The sequence below is a fragment of the Mauremys mutica genome, chromosome 8 (assembly GCF_020497125.1).
Source record: "Mauremys mutica isolate MM-2020 ecotype Southern chromosome 8, ASM2049712v1, whole genome shotgun sequence".
In the NCBI taxonomy this organism is placed as follows: domain Eukaryota; kingdom Metazoa; phylum Chordata; order Testudines; family Geoemydidae; genus Mauremys; species Mauremys mutica.
Window position 1 is genome coordinate 28,437,724 of NC_059079.1, and position 18,648 is coordinate 28,456,371.

An 18,648-nucleotide genomic window follows, 5' to 3' on the forward strand; every position below is an offset into this window, starting at 1 on the left:
ATTTCCCCTCCCCCCTTTTTAACAGCTAGGGAAACTGAGGCAAAGGGCGCGAGCAGTTTGGCAAAGGGCTCGAGAGGGAGTAGGCGCGAGGGCCACCCCTATGCTCTCAACTATCACCCACTCCCTGCTGCCCCCCCCACCACCCCTTGGTGCCTGGGAATACTGGAGCAGCTGAAGAAGTGGGGTTTTTACCCACGGAAGCTTATGCCCAACTAAATCTGTTAGTCTTTAAGGTGTCGCCAGACTCGTTGTTTTTGTGGAGCTGGAGGTCTGCTGGGGGAATCAGGCCCTACCGAGCGTTGACTCTAACATAGCCTCGGCTTTTGGATACCTCTGTTATTGGTACCCAAGAGGTCCAGGCTTGCTTTTTACAGGCACTGAAAATATGTTATACAAATGTGAGCTCCTAGGAACTGCATGAGCTTAGCACTGCTGAAAATGAAGCCCTGAGGTGTGTAAAGTTGATTATCCTAAAACTGGGTCACGCAAAATAGGCCCCAGTCCTGTGATTGGCACTGCATGAGTATGCGCCTGCACAGTGCCAGTTGCAGGATTGGGCCTTGGAGGCAACTTTTGAAAGTGTAGCCTTAATGACTGCTGAAAGTTGCTGGATAGTGCAATAATATAATGAAGTGTTTTATTTCTTTGTGACAAAATAATTTTGTGTAGTCAAAACAAACCTGAACAACTGTTTTTAAAGTACAAATATTTATTAAGGATATCCAGAATTGTTTTCAACATCTTAAAATATTACATTGAGAAATCATTTTATAAAATAATTCAGTGTTAATAACTTTACTGTCTGAAACAAAGTAGCGTGTCCGTGATTGCAGAGAATGAGTATGCATACATCAAAAAAACAACAATCCACCATTAGGGATATCTAACCCTGTGAAATGTCATGTCATGCTGCACACTGTAATTGTTCACAGGAACACATTGTATGAGCATCAACTGTGTTCTCCAAATCCTCAGACTTCTGGTTTAACCTAATCTGTTCTTCATCAAAGCTGGCTGTGGAGTCTGAAAATAAGAAAATGGGGGGAGGGGAAGTGATGTGAAAGGTATTTGTGTACTTTCCTGGGACTCAAATGTGTTAATTCAAATGGATTATCCAGGATTATACAGTTTCAAAACCTGCATTTTTATTACTTGAAGTGTAAACCAAACATCTCAAAACCGTAGGTCAAAGCAATAAAAAACAAAAACAAAAATTGTAGGAACCAGTCTTTATGCAGGTCCAACACCCACTGAACTCAATGAGAGTTTTGAATGCAGAAGGACTCCATAGTCAAGCTTGTCATTTTAATTGGCATCATTATTTGGAATCTTATTTTTTTAAAAGACAGTACACTTTTTTAAATCATTTAGGTTAGCTTCTCCTACCCTTACCCATGTTGAAGTAACATGACTCTGCAGGTAGACTTTACTGCTTTTTTTCCCCCAAAATTTAGGATTTGGCGCTTTTTTTCACATTAGAAATACCATGTCCTCTCTTCTTTGTGCTAAAGGTTCTGGTAAGCTCTTTGAAGAACATGAATAACAGTGTCACAGGAGGCTGTAGCCTGGACTGATGCACTTCCTCCCATAGCTGATGGGGATGCTAAGTCTTCATGGAGTCTAACAATCGGACATGCATGACACACCCCCTGAAAAGGTATGGAGTTTTGAGACTTACCAGCTGGCACACAATGGAAGCCAACAAAGACAGGAACAGTTCTAGTTGCTGAACATCCTTTCACACAGCGCAAAACTGGCTCGACTGAATAGCACTTTGAGGCCACATTTTCAAAACCAACTGGCTTCTCAATTTTGATGAGTGTGCGCTGCAGTTTACAAGCTACAAGAAGTCAAATAATTGGATTTTAAAGCATAAGCTCTACAAAGCATATACATTTCCCCAACTACAACTGAGTATTACATAGATGAATCAGTGAAATCAAAGAGATCTAAAACCAGTAGATCAGTGATAAATAATATTTTAAATTTGCTCCCATTGAAGTTGATGGGAGTTTTACCGTTGATTTCAGGAGGAGGAGGATCAGGCACTAAATTCTGCCCTGAGGAATGCCAATGGGATAACAACTGCACATCTGTAACAAGAGGCATCCTGCAGTAACAGGCCCAGACAGCTCAGAAAAGGTGTTATGCTTTGCAGGGTAGGGTTGCTCCTTTGTGCAAGTGTGATGCACATGCCTGACTTGCTCGTGGCTACATGGACTGACTGACTATATGCTGCTCAACTTGGGGAACAGTTACATTCCTTTTCTTGCATGTCACACCCCCTTTGGCCAGAGAGGGCATTTTGACTTCTTGCTGGGGTGTAGCTGCTAATGTGTTTTTGTACATCATGGCAAGATGTCATGTGCCCCCAATCTCTAGCCAGTAAAATGTCCCTCTCTAGCTCCTTATCAGTCTAGTGTAATTAGGAGAGAGAAACTTTATATTTTTGATAGACAATAAAAACATGAAAGTAACAGAATACAAATCAGCAATGAAGATATGCCCAATAAAATGATTATCTGCCTTTAAAGAATATCTGTTTTTATAGGTATTTACTGGTTCTTACCTGACTTACATTGCAAAAGTCATTTTTGTGTTTATAATATGATTTAACACACACACATCCCTCATGTAGATGCATGATAAAAACTAACCTGGTATAACAATGCAACAACACAAGACCTTGCAATGAACTACCAATCTCAGGAAAATTTACTTTCTTTTATATGTAAGCACCAATCACATTGATAGTGAAAAGTGTGCACTAGCAGCAGATTGGCAGGTACTCTATTGTCCAGCTCTACCTTAGAACTTGGATCCAGTATAGCCCATATATCTAAATATTGTACTTATTCTTGAAGCTATTCACTTGTCACTCATGGTAATAGCACTAATATATTTTAGAATCTTTATACCTCCAGCACAGGGCTCTTCTGAGAGAATCCAAGAATGAGCAAAGCTCACTGCATCTTTAGCTACATATCCACTAGGCATTTGATATTTCTGTTTACTCTCGCCGTCATATTTTCCACAAATACCACATGTTTTTCCAGCCATCCAGAAACCAACTTGAATCTGTATGAAAACAAAGGAAAGATCAATTTAAATGTTTATTTTATAAAAGTGAAAACACTAACAGTGAAGAAAAAAGTACTGTACCTTAAGTGTATGTCCATCATAATAAAGTTTATCTATGCCATACTCTGGGGCTTTTACTGACAAGCCTTCCTTCTCACTGCTGATCAGAATGTATGCATCTGCAATATAACAGCAAAATGATCTTTCTTTGAAGGCAAAGTCACTCTTTTAGAGCCTGATCCAACTCCCATTTAAAGAAGAGTCTCCCATTAACTTCAATGGCATTTGGACCAGGCTCTTAATTTGGCAAGTCTCTAAAACCTCAATCCTGAAATTGGATTTGCTAATGAGGACCTCAGCTCCTGTACAAAACCCCAATGAAGTAAAGGTGCCAAATTAATATTGCTTTGTTAGGCTGTTATCCTGCAAGCAGGTCCAGTGAGGGTCTTTGACAAGAGATCTGATTGCAGGATCAGAGCATAACACAGTAATTATTACATATTAAATCAATTTGAGAGTAGCTGTTTATAAAATATACACTGAATACAGTCAAACTGTACAATTCCTATAGTGGTGACAGTTGTTTATGGAGAGGAATGGCATGCCCTAACATTGTTCTGGCTGCATGCCACAGAAAGAAGCCAATTTTTTAATATAATTTGTAGGAAATAATTTTTAAAACACCAATACCATCCATTTTAACTATTTAAGTGAGCCATTATTTGCTTCAAACAAACAAACAAATAACACCCTCAAATCAGAAAACATAAATATTGGAAACTATAATAAAAAATATGAGATCAGATTGTGCCAATTTCCTAGAGTCCAGGCCATGCAGAACAGGAATGAGACACAGGTGAAAGTGACCGCTGCTCTGGCAGAATCCCAGAGACACTTGGCAACACCTCCCGGCCCACACGTTGGCCACTACTTTAGCCAAGATGCTGCAATACTGTAGCTGCTGTAACAAGATTGCTTAATTTCTACAAATAGAGCTGGGCTAATTTTTTGTACAAAAAACTTTTTGGGCAAAAAAATGCAGATTGGGCTTCACCAAAACATTTAACAAATTCATGTCAGTTTTGACAAACAGTTTTGGTCAGAAAAAAAAACAAAAAAAACATTCTGAAAAAAATCAAAACATTTGGTTTCAACATTTTCAAAATGAAATGTTTTATTTAAAATGACTTTGAATCAAAATCTTCAATTTTTATTTTTAAAAAAATCAACAATGTTTACAAATGCTTGAAACCTTTTCATTTTGGGTCAAATGAAAAGTTTCATTTTACCTAAACAATATATATATCTATAGATAGATAGATATTTTATAAACTTGGAGTGCAAGATTATGCAGATCCAGTGTCCCTGTTCTTTGCCCATCTTTTTTGCTGAACTCCAAAACAGCCTTGGTGGAGCCAGTGCAAAGAATCACAGTGTGCCGTGCAGAGGGTGCACAGGCCACTCTGTACACATTGCTCTGTCACAGTCTGTCTGTCCCCGGCCTACCGCCAATGGACTTCTTAAGTAGTGCCGAGGGTCTTGGTCTGGCTCTCCAGATCAGAGTGAATTTTATCCTGAGAAAGCAGCAAAGAATCCTGTGGCACCTTATAGACTAACAGACGTATTGGAGCATGAGCTTTCGTGGGTGAATACCCACTTCATCGGATGCATGTAGTGGAAATTTCCAGGGGCAGGTATATATATACAAGCAAGGAGCAGGCTAGAGATAACAAGGTTAGTTCAATCAGGGAGGATGAGGACCTCTCTTCTAGCAGTTGAGGTGTGAAAACCAAGGGAAGAGAAACTGGTTCTGTAGTTGGCTAGCCATTCACAGTCTTTGTTTAATCCTGAGCTGATGGTGTCAAATTTGCAGATGAACTGAAGCTCAGCAGTTTCTCTTTGAAGTCTGGTCCTGAAGTTTTTTTGCTGCAGGATGGCTACCTTTAAATCTGCTATTGTGTATCCAGGGAGATTGAAGTGTTCTCCTACAGGACCACAGGACTCTTTGCTGCTTTTACAGGTGCCACAGGACTCTGCTGCTTTTACAGATCCAGACTAACACGGCTACCCCTCTGATACTTTATCCTGAGAGAGATCTGCAGAACCATGCTCTTAAATATTATTCCCCAGCCATGAGTCTGATAATATTGTTGGGTTTAAATTAATATATTGCTGCTGCTTCTATGGGTCTGACCTGCCTGGTGTGGTTCTCCCTCTTTCTTCTTCAAATATATAGCAGAAAATATTAAATGCAATATAAAATATGCTATGTCACCTACCAGAATTAGATGTGTATGGAAGAATCTCTGCTGGGGTTTGAACACCATTGATCATCAGCTGGATGAGTCCATTTGAAGGATACATGTCAATCTCACTTTAAAAACAGAACAAAATGAGTATAAAGTAGGGATGGGCAAACTATGGCCCGCAAACTACAGTCCAGCCCATCAGATGTTTTAATCCAGCCCTCGCACTCCCACCGGGGAGCGGGCAAGCGGGGACTTGTTTTGTGTGCCGTGACTTTGCGCAGCTCCTGGAAGTATAAGTATGTCTTCCTCCAGCTCCTATGCATAGGGGGCTCCACACGCTGCCCCTGCAGCTCTCATTGGCTAGGAACTGCAATGCGCAGATCTGCCTGGCTGCACCTCTACATAGGAGCCGGAGTAGGGACATGCCGCTGCTTCCAGGAGCTGTCTGAGATAAGCGCTGCCCAGAGCCTGAATCCCTGACCTCCTCCCATACCTCAACCCCCTCCCGCCCTCCGAACCCCTCAGTCCCAGCCTGGAGCACCCTCTTACATCCCAAACCCCTCATCCCCAGCCCAACCCCCAAAGCCCGCACCCCCAGCCGCAGCCCTCAACCCCTCCCATACTCCAGCCTCCAATTTAGTGAGCATTCATGACCCACCATACAATTTCCATACCCAGATGTAGCCCCTAGGCCAAAAAGTTTGCCCACCCCTGCTTTAAAGGAATGTTTCCCTTTTGTGCTACTTAACTCACAATTCATAAACACTGTAGCTCTGACCCTGCAGGGTCCTGAGTTCCCTTATCACCCTGAAGTGAAGCACTCCAACACACTATTGGAGCTAAACAGATACTTCTATAATAATTAAAGTGAGTTGATGGTGCTCCGCATTCCACAAGAAAATTGGGTTCTCTGTGGCAAAATTATGATCTCTCCAATGATCTGAAAATACTGCGTATTGTAGCATTTTTTCCCAGGAAAAATATGTTTTAAAATTTTATTTAGACATTACATTTACCATAAACAGCTTAATTCCCCCAAAATATTTTAGCAATCATGATACACTGTTCATAATGTTTAAATAAGAATTTTTAACAAAGGAGAGTCACAAAACAAAAGACTGTTTCCTTATTAAATTATCACTTTAAAATAAAAAAATGATCTGTAAGAATGGAGATTCATTCACTTTTTTCAAATGTTCACAAATGAGTTCACCACTCCTGAAAGGTGATAGCCTCTTTGAATTCTAGCGAGCGGTAGGCGGAGCCCACCAAACTAAAGGCTCACCCCCATCAGGTGGGAAAGGGACCCTAAGATCCAGGATACAAATGATTACTTGGGACAAAAAATGATACAACCAGGAATGGGAGTGCAGGTCAAAGGTGTAAAACAAGGGCACTGTATGGGGACAGCGAGCAGAGAACCCCGGACAGCACCCACTGCTCTGTGAATGAGTACAAGGAGTTGGTGGATGTTTCCCAGAGGAACTCCTCCAGGATGCATGAAATGACCAGGGAGTGGAAAAAGGCTCCACTGTCGCAGAGAATGCCCCCAGTACAAAAGGTGCTAGACCAAGAGTTCGCAAAGTGGGAGTCATGACCCCTCAGGGGGTCACAAGGTTATTACATGGGGGGTCACGAGCTGTCAGCCTCCATTCCCAAACCCTGCATCACCTCCAGCATTTATAATAATGTTCAATATAAAAAAGTGTTATTAATTTATAAAGTGGGTCACACTCAGAGGCTTGCTGTGTGAAAGGGGTCACCAGTACAAAAGTTTGAGAACTACTGTGCTAGACCAACAGACTTGGAGCCTGCAACCTTTTATTTTGCCACTAAACAGGTACAGCACACTGCAAGCTTCCCTATGCTGCCCCAGCTTATACCTTATACTAGAGGAGACCACCTACATAGCAAGGAAATAAAGGACAACTCTCCCATATTGTTTTTTGTGGTACATAAGCATACACATATTATAATATCAAACTTTTGTATTACAGTGTACAATTGTGCACAGATGCTGCTGCAATATAACACAGTGTGTGTCCTAAATTGACTTGATAATGGCTGTGGAATATTAGGCACCAAATAAGGGGTGGCCTAACAGATTATCTCTAAAATGAGAGAGTAGTTCAGTTTCCACATACGTTCAATCCTTGTCCTCCCTGCTGAGATTGTCAAGCAGGATGCTAACTAGTATAATTGCAATCTTTGTACTTGCTCCCTAAGAACTGGACTGAGACAACCAACTAATTTCTCATAGTTTAATGAACAGCTGTTGGGTGGTAAAGATTTTTGGTTAGTACAAACCTCAGTTGCATTTAAAAAAGTGACCTCCAGGTATAAAGTTCTGGGTTTCTTTCCATTGACTTCAATAGCCATTATCTGCCATTATCAATCTCCATTAACCCTCTAGCTCTCAAATTTCCTTGTGATCATCTTAGCATCTAATTGCCACATTCTCTGGAATTACTTACTGACTGGCAAGTTTGATATTGATTGCTTTAAGGTCAGCAGACTCTTCAGCTTGCTTCATCATCACCAGGAATTTCAGTTCTGGGCTACAATCTTGGGCCAAGACATGGTAGCAATTTGCAGGCATCGAGTAGTTGAATTCAACTTCATTGAAGGTTGTGATCGTATTTTGGGAGACTGAACAATGACCTGAAAAAAAAAGCCCACCATTAGTGAGCTTTTTTCATTTAGGTGTTCAAATGTACTAATTGTTTTTTTTAATTGTTGGGCCAGTTTCTGCTCTTGCCTACACCAGCATAAATTCAAAGTAACCCTACTGTATTGAATAATTTCATATTGGCTCCAGTGTGAGAGCAGCATTTAGCCCATCACTGCACACAAGCGAGCAGAAATATGACCATTATGAATATTGTGAAATAAATTCTGCTCTTATTTGCTCTGGTGCAATCCTATAAATTTGGTCTATTGACTTCAGTAACCTTCATGTGATGTAAATGAGAGCAGAATTTATCCCAACATGTTAATAATAATTACCACATCATTGACTTCAGAGGAGTAGCACCAGAAGATGGAGTTCCATGACAGAATATTTGACAGTTAATATGGGTTTATGGATTATGCTGAGTTTTATCAGGATTAGAGCTGGTTAAGAAACAGAAAACAAATGCCTCAGAATGTGAGCATTCTCCCCAACCCACTTTTCACTGAAATGTCATTCTCAGAAATTTTCCTACCAGCTCTAATCAGCTTTGACTTCAGTAAAGTTGCATCATGGGAGTTTGTCCCATGGATTTACACTGGTGTAATTGAGAGCAGAATTGGCTCCTATATGTTTTCTTATTAAGTTTCTGTAACAATCGTAGAGACCAATTCTGCAGTCCTCCACAATGAGCCAAATTCAGCTGGGATACAAATGTATTGACTTCAGATGAATTGTGTCCATTTGCACCAGTGCATAATTTGGCTCTTTCATTGAAGCTTTTACCTGAGAAAGGATCGCACAACTGGGTCCTTAATATTTCATTATTAAAAAAGCAAACCCTTAAAAACACAAATAAAGGAGGTGAGATTATGGCCAAGATTTGCAAAAGTGATTTTGGGTGCCCTTTAAGGAGTCTAAAGCAGGTTGCCCAAACACTGAAGTACTCAGAATGGTCGATCACTTGTAAACCTTGGTCATACATTCCAATCTAATTTTATCCAGGATTCTTAAGAGATAATGAATCTGACACAAAATAATGTGCAAATTTGGGAGAATGTGTGTTTTTCACTGCTGTCAATGTGCAGACTCAAACCCTAATTTCTGACCTGGATTTGAATATGTTTAGACATTAGTAGAACATATGGTACACTGAGCCAAATTCTGCTCTCATTTACACCTGTGCAACCTAGCTCACCTTGATTATAGATGTAAAGTTTTTGTTTGCGGTTCAATTTATTTTTTAATACATGTAAAATAATTCCAAGTAATGAAAAATAATGAGGCTATTAGTGCATGCCTTTGAAAATGATGAATTACTGACCTTTAAGATGGTCAATGACTGAGGATGGTATTTTAGTGAAGAAATTCCAAGCAGGATACTGCAGCACTGAAGTTGATATATGTGGATCTAAAGGGAGTGGCAGTGGAAGGCTAATGTCTCGGCCATAAACTGTGAGCTGAAAAGGAAACAGAAAATAGATTAGAATATAGAATATGTCAAATTTCCGTAAAACCAATATTTTTATGGTAATATTCAAAGGGGGCTGTGTTATGCATTATCCTTTCACTGATCGAAATCTACGTGGGTCACATGTGAAAAGGAACGAAAGTCCCTATTTGTCTACACTACACAATGACTGCACAGGTGCCACATATGAAGTCTCTGGAATAACGAAGGTGATATAGATTAGCTCTGAGGTTCATTAATGGAACTCTTTGAGGAAACATATACCATAGATCCTCACTGCCCAAATGGCTTGGGACCTGTTTACACGAGAGACAAACTCCCCAGATCAGTACTACCAGAGTCAAGATCAGTGAAGCCTCAACTGAAGCTACATCATTTTGAAAGGGCTACTGGTAGCACATTTTCTGTCAGGGGTCCTCAACAGTAATTTTGTCTCTGTTTTTGGCCCAACAGAGCCTGGATTTGTCAACCTTCCAAGCATGCTGTCCTCTTCCCGGAGATTTGGGGAGGAGGTACTCTGAAGGCTGAACTGTTTTTTATTAGTTAGTTAGTTGTTTGTTTGCTTGTTTATGTATTTGTTATGCTGGCTCTATTTTATTTGCTGATTTGTTTTTTATCCATTAGAGTAGGGAAAAGTCAATTACAAGATATTTTTATTATGAAACAAAATTATGTAAAAGCACCAAGAGCATGGAATGAGAGTTTATTCCTGTTTTTATAAACTGAAAAAAATATTTGTGGCTCAAGCCAAAACTCTCAACCTTCAATTTCGTGAGCACTAAATTCTCTGGCAAACCTTTAAAAAAAAAAAGTAAAATATTTACATCAGGTAGCTTGAGAGCAACATCACAGGTTCTTGGAGAAGTTAGAGCCATAACCAGAGTAGCCTGTTGAGAAGGATTGTTCTGTTCCCTTTGGGAAAATCCAAGCATATATGCAACTGCTGGAACAAATGTGTAAAACCTGGAAGACGGAATAAGTGATTTAATTGATTTTCTGTGGAGAGTTTTATTTAAATTCCATTCATACTGAAACACTCATAATGAAGTAAATGCTGTATTTGGCATCTGTTAGAGAGCAAGCCTGTCACCGAACAGTGTGTGTTAGTATGTGGTACTGTGCAGGGCAGGAGAGGCAGCAGTATCAGGACACTGAAAATTGCTACTGAATTCAGGAAGCCGCATGGCAGCATGCAGTAACCAGGATGGGATAGCCAAGCAGTGTTAAAGACATTCAGTGTTGAAAATTGGGCATCCCCAGTCCATTAAATACCTAAAAACCAGACAGCTTGTTATTAAAGCCCCAATATGTGTTAACAGGATCCATTAGCATGAGCCCTTATGCTCACTTGGATTCTCACTGTGAAGAGATGAGGACCTCATCATCAGTCCCTATTATAGGTTTGGGGACTGAATAAGCAATAAAAAAAATTGCCTCAAAACAAGTGTTGCCTCCAAAAGAATAAGAATGAACTCTGTTATACTCAGCCCCCTGTTCATCCTCCACAATAAGTGCATGTATTGTACATGAAAAAATGCATTCAGAACAGAATTGTCCAGGTATTCCACTGGATAGTTTCTATCTAGGGTAGCAAGAGGAGATATCAGTCTTTCCAAGTAATCCAACCTAGTTTAAACTATGTTCTCCTCAAGCATCTGGTGGTAATCTGTTAACCAGGCAGCTACTATCCCAGTGTCTCTAACTAACATGTACATGTATGTATTTAGGTATCAAGAGAAGTTGCCATCTGTGTCTCCATATTGGACAACACTGATAAAAAAACAAACAAACAAACAAACAAACCAGTAGTGTGGCTGTGAACCCATAAGAGAAACCTATTCTGAATCTAGCATCGTACAGTTTTCTTATAATCACTGCCACATTCATGTATTCTAATTAGTATGTAATGAACTTTGTGTTTCAAATAGTTCTATTGTGCTGCTCTAAGAGAGACTCATGCTAAGGATTACACTCAAACAAAAGTGAATTGGAGACTAAATAAAACAGGAGAGACCAATGTGTGGTCTGATCCTATGAAAATTTCCACATTCAGGACTTTTGCCTGTGTAGGAACTGCAGGATTGTGCCTCTAATTGTTGAACGCTCATTGCTGAATATGCATTCTCCCAGTTTGATTATGCTGTAAAATAAGGAAAGAATTTAGATTTCAAAAAATGATGAGTCAGATCTCACCATCTTGCAGCTATTTTGATTCTTGAAGGAACTTTAGACCACTCTAGCTTGATCTGTGTGGCTGGGTAATCAGCAAATTGGCCAGTTACAACTTTTCCAGCAATCCTGTAGTCCTGGCAATCCTGGCCCCATTTTAGATAACTCTAAGAGAGAGGAATCATTAATTTTATTTTAAATGTAAATATAAATATAAAATATAAATATAAAACATTTACTGTTGGTCAGATTATGTTTGAACCTTACCACTGCTTTGTAAGAATTTACTATTGAAGCATCAGCGCAGAGTTTCCATATACTTGATTCTGAGATGTTTGACACAAACACTTGTATCCTGGGTGTGGTGGAGTGTAAGTCTGTGTACAACACAAGCTGGAAGCCTGCCAGCTTTCTGTCATTTCCAATAGCACGAAGAATAACAGCCAGTATTGGAGGTTTACTGTCTCCCAAGAATTTAGGCTAAAATCACAGGAGAAAAAGTCAGTTGAAACATTTTTAAAAGTAAAGTAAAGTACTACACTGAATGTCAGATAAATTAATATTTGTTAAAGGAATGGTCTTTATTTAAAAAAACATGCTATGTACAGTACTCAGCAGAATCCTATCCAGAAATACAGTGAAATCCTTTAAGCATGTGATCCAGCTCCATTGAAGTCATTGGGAGTTTTGCCATTGATTTCCAGGGGAGCAGGATCAAACCTTGAACAAGTAAAACAATAATGGAAAAAATATTTTACAAGAGCAATTTCAGTGTACCCAAAGGAAACATGGAATAGAAATGTGACCTGACAAAGAACAGATCTTTTAAATTAACAAGCTTTGGGATTGAGCCTGCATTCTTTATTCATTCAAAACTCATAATGACATCAAAGAGCACATGATCAGATTCTTTCATTGTACCAAACTGAAATTTAGTTAATAAATAACTGCCTTCTTAAACAAATACATTTTAACTTTTAAAACCATATTCATTTATATCTACAAACAGATCTGTTCAGCATATTTACACTGCACAGAGAAAACATATTCATTAAGGTCCAGATTCTCTCTGTCATTCTTACATAGTGTAGTACCTGACTATGCACATAGAGTAAAAATTCCAAAAGTCCCTAAGTCCCATTAATTTTTAGTGGAACATAGGTTCCTAAATGTCTATGTCACTTCTGAAGCTAGGACTTTGGCTCCTAAATCACTTAGGTGCTTTTGAAAATTTTACCCATGGCCTTGTTGACATGAATGGAACAACCTGCAGAGAAAGGCACTACTAAGCATGCATCAGGACATCAGAATCAGGACCTAAGCAGTACAGGATGCAATCCGCTGACAACACCAACCAGAAATTGCTATAGGTCTGAGTCAGATACTTTCATATATGTTGAGTAGCACTTTTTTTATTTTAATGGGACTACTCACTTAGTAATGCACTATTCATCATGTGTAAGCATATCTGCTAGGTTCAGTTATCCCACCCTTATTGGACATAGTAGTAAGAGCTATTCAGTGACAACCCAAGGCACAGTACGTCTATACTGGTAAGAAAGAGTTATATGTAGACTCTTATAATAATTTTTATATTATTTAATATAATAACTCACTAATTATATCTTTCCTTTACTAATATCAGAATTTTACAATAGATGGAAATCCGTGGCAGTGTTGACAAAGTTTTCACCTGCTTTTGTTTCTTGTTGAATACACCCACCTGAGCACTTCCTCTGTAGCTGCCTTCATCACTACTCTCAAAAGAACTAGAACTGGAGGAAGAAGAGCTACTGCTGCTGCTTGGGACTTTCTTTCTTGGATACTGCAACAATTGAAGAATCATCCTTAATCAAGTGACTTACCAAGACAGTTCACAGAAAGTGGTTCCACAAGTTATTTTTAACACTTTTCTTCTCAATGGACCAAATCCTGCTCCCCCTCCCCGAAGTCAATGAAACCAGTGTTTGGCCCTGCATGCACAGAGCAGAAAATTTACCTGTTCTCTGTGTGCCGACATGAACCGATACTGATAAATTTCTGGATCAGCCTGTGAAAATAAACAAGTGGAAGTAACTCCCGTAAAAGCTGCTTTGGGTTACTGCTCGAAAAGGTGCAGCACAAAATATGGCAAAATATTAGATAAGAATTTCAGTAATAAAATATACGCAACACTCAAATCTGAATGACTCAGAGAATCTCAGAAGTTAGAGATGGAAAAGATCTATATTAGATCACCTAATCTATCACCATGATGGCAGAGAGCAATCATAGAATATCAGGGTTGGAAGGGACCTCAGGGGGTCATCTAGTCCAACCCTCTGCTCAAAGCAGGACCAATTCCCAACTAAATCATCCCAGTCAGGGCTTTGTCAAGCCTGACCTTAAAAACCTCTAAGGAAGGAGATTCCACCACCTCCCTAGGTAACCCATTCCAGTTCTTCACCACCCTCCAAGTGAAAAGTTTTTCCTAATATCCAACCTAAACCTCCCCCACTGCAACTTGAGGCCATTCCTCCTTGTTCTGTCATCTGCTACCACTGAGAACAGTCTAGATCAGGGATGGGCAAACTATGGCCCGCGGGCCGGATCCGGCCCTTCAGGGCTTTGGATCCGGCCCGCGGGATTACCCCTGGTGGTGCTGCGGGCCCGGCGCTGCTCTCAGAAGCAGCCCCGGGGCCGGGAGGCAAAGGGCTCCATGTGCGCACGCAGAGCCCTCTGCCCCCCCCACCACCCAGGGGCCGCAGCACTTCCTGGAGTGGTGTGTGGACAGGGCAGGCATGCAGGGAGCCTGCCCTGGCCCTGGTGTGCACCACTGCCACCCCAGAGCCACTTTAGGTAAGCGGCACCGGTCTGGAGCTCAAACCCCTCCTGCCCCCCGCCCCCCAACTTCCTGCCCTAAGCCCTCTGCCTGTACCTCGCACCCCTCCTGCACCCAACTCCCTGCCCTGAGCCCCTTTCTGCACTCCTGTGCATTCCAACCACCTGCCCTGAGCTCCCTGCTGCACCCTGCACCCCGTGCACCCCAACTCCCTGCCCTGAGCCCCATCCTGCACTCCGTACCCCCCTGTACCCCAACCCCCTTCCCTGAGCCCCCTCTTACACTCTGCACCCCTTCTCTGCCCCAATCCCTTGTCCTGAGCCCCTTCCTCCACATCCTGCACTCCACCCGCCCTGCCCCGGCCCTGCATACAATTTCCTCACCCAGATGTGGCCCTCGCCCCAAAAAGTTTGCCCACCCCTGGTCTAGATCCATCCTCTTTGGAACCCTCTTTCAGGTAGTTGAAAGCAGCTATGAAATCCCCCCTCGTTCTTCTCTTCTGCAGACTAAACAATCCCAGTTCCCTCAGCCTCTTCTCATAAGTCATGTGCTCCAGACCCCTAATCATTTTTGTTTCCCTCTGCTGGACTCTTTCCAATTTTTCCATATCCTTCTTGTAGTGTGGGGCCTAAAACTAGACACAGTACTCCAGATGAGGCCTCACCAATGCCAAATAGAGGGGAATGATCCCGTCCCTCGATCTGCTGGCAGTGCTCCTACTTATACAGTCCAAAATGCCATTAGCCTTCTTGGCAACAAGGACACACTGTTGACTCATATCCAGCTTCTCGTCTACTGAAACCCCTAGGTTCTTTTCTGCAGAATTGCTGCCTAGCCACTCGGTCCCTAGCCTGTAGCAGTGCATGGGATCTTCTGTCCTAAGTGCAGGACTCTGCACTTGTCCTTGTTAAACCTCATCAGATTTCTTTTGGCCCACTCCTTTAATTTGTACAATATATTTTTATTACTTTGCCCAGTGCTCCATATGCTTCTACTTTCCAGCCATTGTATAAACAGGGAAGTAAGAGTAAATTGTACTAGTACCACTGGACTCTCTGGGTCTAATTCTGCCCTCTATTATGTAAGTGTAACGCTCGTTCACGTCAATGAAGTTACTCCTGTGACGGGGCAGAATCGGTCCCTATATCATTCATTCATAATGCATAATTTCTTGATTTATGATAACAAAGTGCATCAAGTAACATAATTATTACCAGAAATATAATTCATACAGACCTGAAAGTGTCTGAATGAGTTACCTGCTGTTTGGAAAACTCGCTGTCACTGTTGCTACTACAGCTCCTCACTGGTGTGCCACTTTTCGCTTGCTGTTCTTTGTTTGCAGCATGATCCTCTTCACTGCTACTGCAGCTTCTGCTGTTACTACTGTCACTGCTACTGCTGCTGCTGCTGTCACTGCTGCTGCTGCCACCACGACTACTACTGCTGCTGCTTCCTTCCCTTTGTCTAGGTTGCCATGTTTTGTCTTTCATGTCCGTATTCCTGTGTTTGTCACCAACAGAAGAGGAGGAGGAGGAAGATGATGATGATGAGGACGATGATGAGGGTGAGCTGGATTGATACTTAGCAGCTGGATCTGTGGTAATTTCTGCAATTTTGCCTTTATCTTTCTTGGCGGCCTGCTTCTTAAGGTGCTGATGTGCACTTCTGTTTGCAGCCTGCAAGTCCAATCAAATGTTACTTCGAAGAATTATATCAGTTACCGAGAATCATTTTCCTATCATAGTCTGTGCAATGTTATTGAATTTAAAGCCACTTGCATGTTCTTGACTTTCCAGGAATAATAGCTTCATTGCTTTGGGAATTATATATTATGTGTCACGAGGAAAACATTCAGGCCTCCTGTACCCCTATGTTGGAAACAATCCATCTAAGGCAGTGTTTCCCAAACTTGGGACACCGCTTGTGTAGGGAAAGCTCCTGGCAGGCCGGGCCGGTTTGTTTACCTGCCCCGTCCGCAGGTTCAGCTGATTGTGGCGTCCACTTGCTGTGGTTCATTGCTCCAGGCCAATGGGAGCTGCTGGAAGCAGCGGCCAGTACGTCCCTCGGCCCGCGCTGCTTCCAGCAGCTCCCATTGGCCTGGAGCGGCGAACTGCGGCCACTGGGAACCATGATTGGCCAAACCTGCGGACGGGGCAGGTAAATAAACTGGCCCAGCCTGCCAGGGGCTTTCCCTACACAAGCAGCATCCCAAGTTTGGGAAATACTGATCTAGGGAACAGGAGATTTCATGATTCTTCCTCCAAATCATTTGGCAGGGTTAGCCCTGCCTCTTGACGAACAGGGCACATTACCCCATAAACCTAGCTTTTCAGATGCAGGATATCCACAGGACACAGGAGAAGCTTTCTGGAGGCCCAAGATCTCCACACTGCTCCCTTGGCTCCCATCCTCCTTTGTAGCACAGCTCCCTCCAGGGTCTAGTCAATTTCACATTCTGTATCTCATCATATACTAGCACAATGTTGCAATGTTTGCTTTGTAAACACTGAGAGGGAAGGTTTCATATAGAATCTGGAAGGGACCTTGGGAGGTCATCTAGTTCAGTCCCCTGCACTTGTGGCAGGATTAATTATCTAGGCCATCCCTGACAGGTGTTTGTCTAACCTGTTATTAAAAATCTCCAGTGATGGAGATCCCACAACCTCCTTGCCAATTTATTCCAGTGCTTACCCACCCTGACAGTGAGGAAGTTTTTCCTAATATCCAACCTAAACCTCCTTTGCTGCAATTTAAGCTCATTGCTTCTTGTCCTATACTCAGAGGTTAAGAAAAATAATTTTTCTTCCTCCTCCTTGTAATAACCTTTTATGTACTTGAAAACTGTTATGTCCCCTCCAGTCTTCTCTTTTCCAGACTAAACAAACCCATTTTTTTCAATCTTCCCTCATAGATCATGTTTTCTAGATCTTTAATAATTTTTGTGGCTCTTCTCTGGATTCTCTCCAATTTGTCCACATCCTTTCCGAAATGTGGCACCCAGAACGGGACACAATACTCCAGTTGAGGCCTAATCAGCATGGAGTAGAGCGGAAGAATTACTTCTTGTGTCTTGCTTACAACACTTCTGCTAATACATCCCAGAATGTTGTTCACTTTTTTGCAACAGCGTTACACTGTTGACTCATATTTAGCTTGTGATCCACTAAGACCCCAGATCCCCTTTTGCAGTACTCTTTCCTACGCAGTCATTTCCCATTTTATATGTGTGCAACTCATAGACTCATAGACTTTAAGGTCAGAAGGGACCATTATGATCATCTATCCTGACCTCATGCACAATGCAGGCCACAGAATCCCACCCATTCACTTCTATAACAAACCCCTAGCCTATGTCTGAGTTATCGAAGTCCCCAAATTGCGGTTTGAAGACCTCAAGCTGCAGAGACTCCTCCAGAAAGTGACGTGTGCCCCATGCTGCAGAGGAAGGCGAAAAACCTCCAGGGCCTCTGCCAATCTGCCCTGGAGGAAAATTCCTTCCCGACCCCAAATATGGCGATCAGTTAAACCCTGAGCATGTGGGCAAGACTCACCAGCCAGCACCCAGGAAAGAATTCTCTGTAGTAACTCAGATCCCAACCCATCTAACATCCCATCACAGACCACTGGGCATACTTACCTGCTGATAATCAAAGATCAATTGCCAAATTAATTGCCAAAACTGTTCTTTCCTAAATGGAGTACTTTGCATTTGTCCTTATTGAATTTCATCCTATTTACTTCAGACCATTTCTCCAGTTTGTCCAGATCATTTTGAATTTTAATCCTATCCTCCAAAGCACTTGCAACCCCGCCCAGCTTGGTATTGTCCACAAACTTTATAAGTGTACTCTCTATGCCATTATTTAAATCAGGGGTCAGCAACCTTTCAGAAGTGGTGTGCTTAGTCTTAATTTATTCACTTTAATTTAGGTTTCGCGTGCTGGTAATACATTTTAATGTTTTTTAGAAGGTCTCTCTCTATAAGTCTATATATTATATAACTAAACTATTGGTGTATGTAAAGTAAACAAAGTTTTCAAAATGTTTAAGAATCTTCATTTAAAATTAAATTAAAATGCTGATCTTATGCCACTGGCCCGCTCAGCCCGCTGCCAGCCTGGGGTTCCATTCAGCTAGGCCAGCAGCGGGCTGAGCGGGGCCTGGGGCCGGGACCCCAGCTGGC

General features: G+C 41.7%; 1 protein-coding gene across 1 annotated transcript in view; it reads right to left on the reverse strand.

Annotated features, from left to right (window-relative positions):
• Positions 1-721: 721 nt before the first annotated feature.
• Positions 722-18,648, reverse strand: part of LOC123376173 (vitellogenin-2-like) — a 41,363-nt gene continuing 23,436 nt past the window's right edge. Inside the window, exons 23-35 of the mRNA XM_045027984.1 lie at positions 15,722-16,141; positions 13,641-13,691; positions 13,365-13,466; positions 11,909-12,121; positions 11,666-11,808; positions 10,297-10,435; positions 9,326-9,461; positions 7,805-7,991; positions 5,361-5,455; positions 3,163-3,260; positions 2,919-3,078; positions 1,679-1,840; positions 722-1,023 (exon numbers count right to left, since the gene is read on the reverse strand). Of these exons, the coding sequence (XP_044883919.1) occupies positions 905-1,023; positions 1,679-1,840; positions 2,919-3,078; positions 3,163-3,260; positions 5,361-5,455; positions 7,805-7,991; positions 9,326-9,461; positions 10,297-10,435; positions 11,666-11,808; positions 11,909-12,121; positions 13,365-13,466; positions 13,641-13,691; positions 15,722-16,141 (2,025 nt within the window). The 3' untranslated portion in view covers positions 722-904. The remainder of the gene's footprint in view (positions 1,024-1,678; positions 1,841-2,918; positions 3,079-3,162; positions 3,261-5,360; positions 5,456-7,804; positions 7,992-9,325; positions 9,462-10,296; positions 10,436-11,665; positions 11,809-11,908; positions 12,122-13,364; positions 13,467-13,640; positions 13,692-15,721; positions 16,142-18,648) is intronic.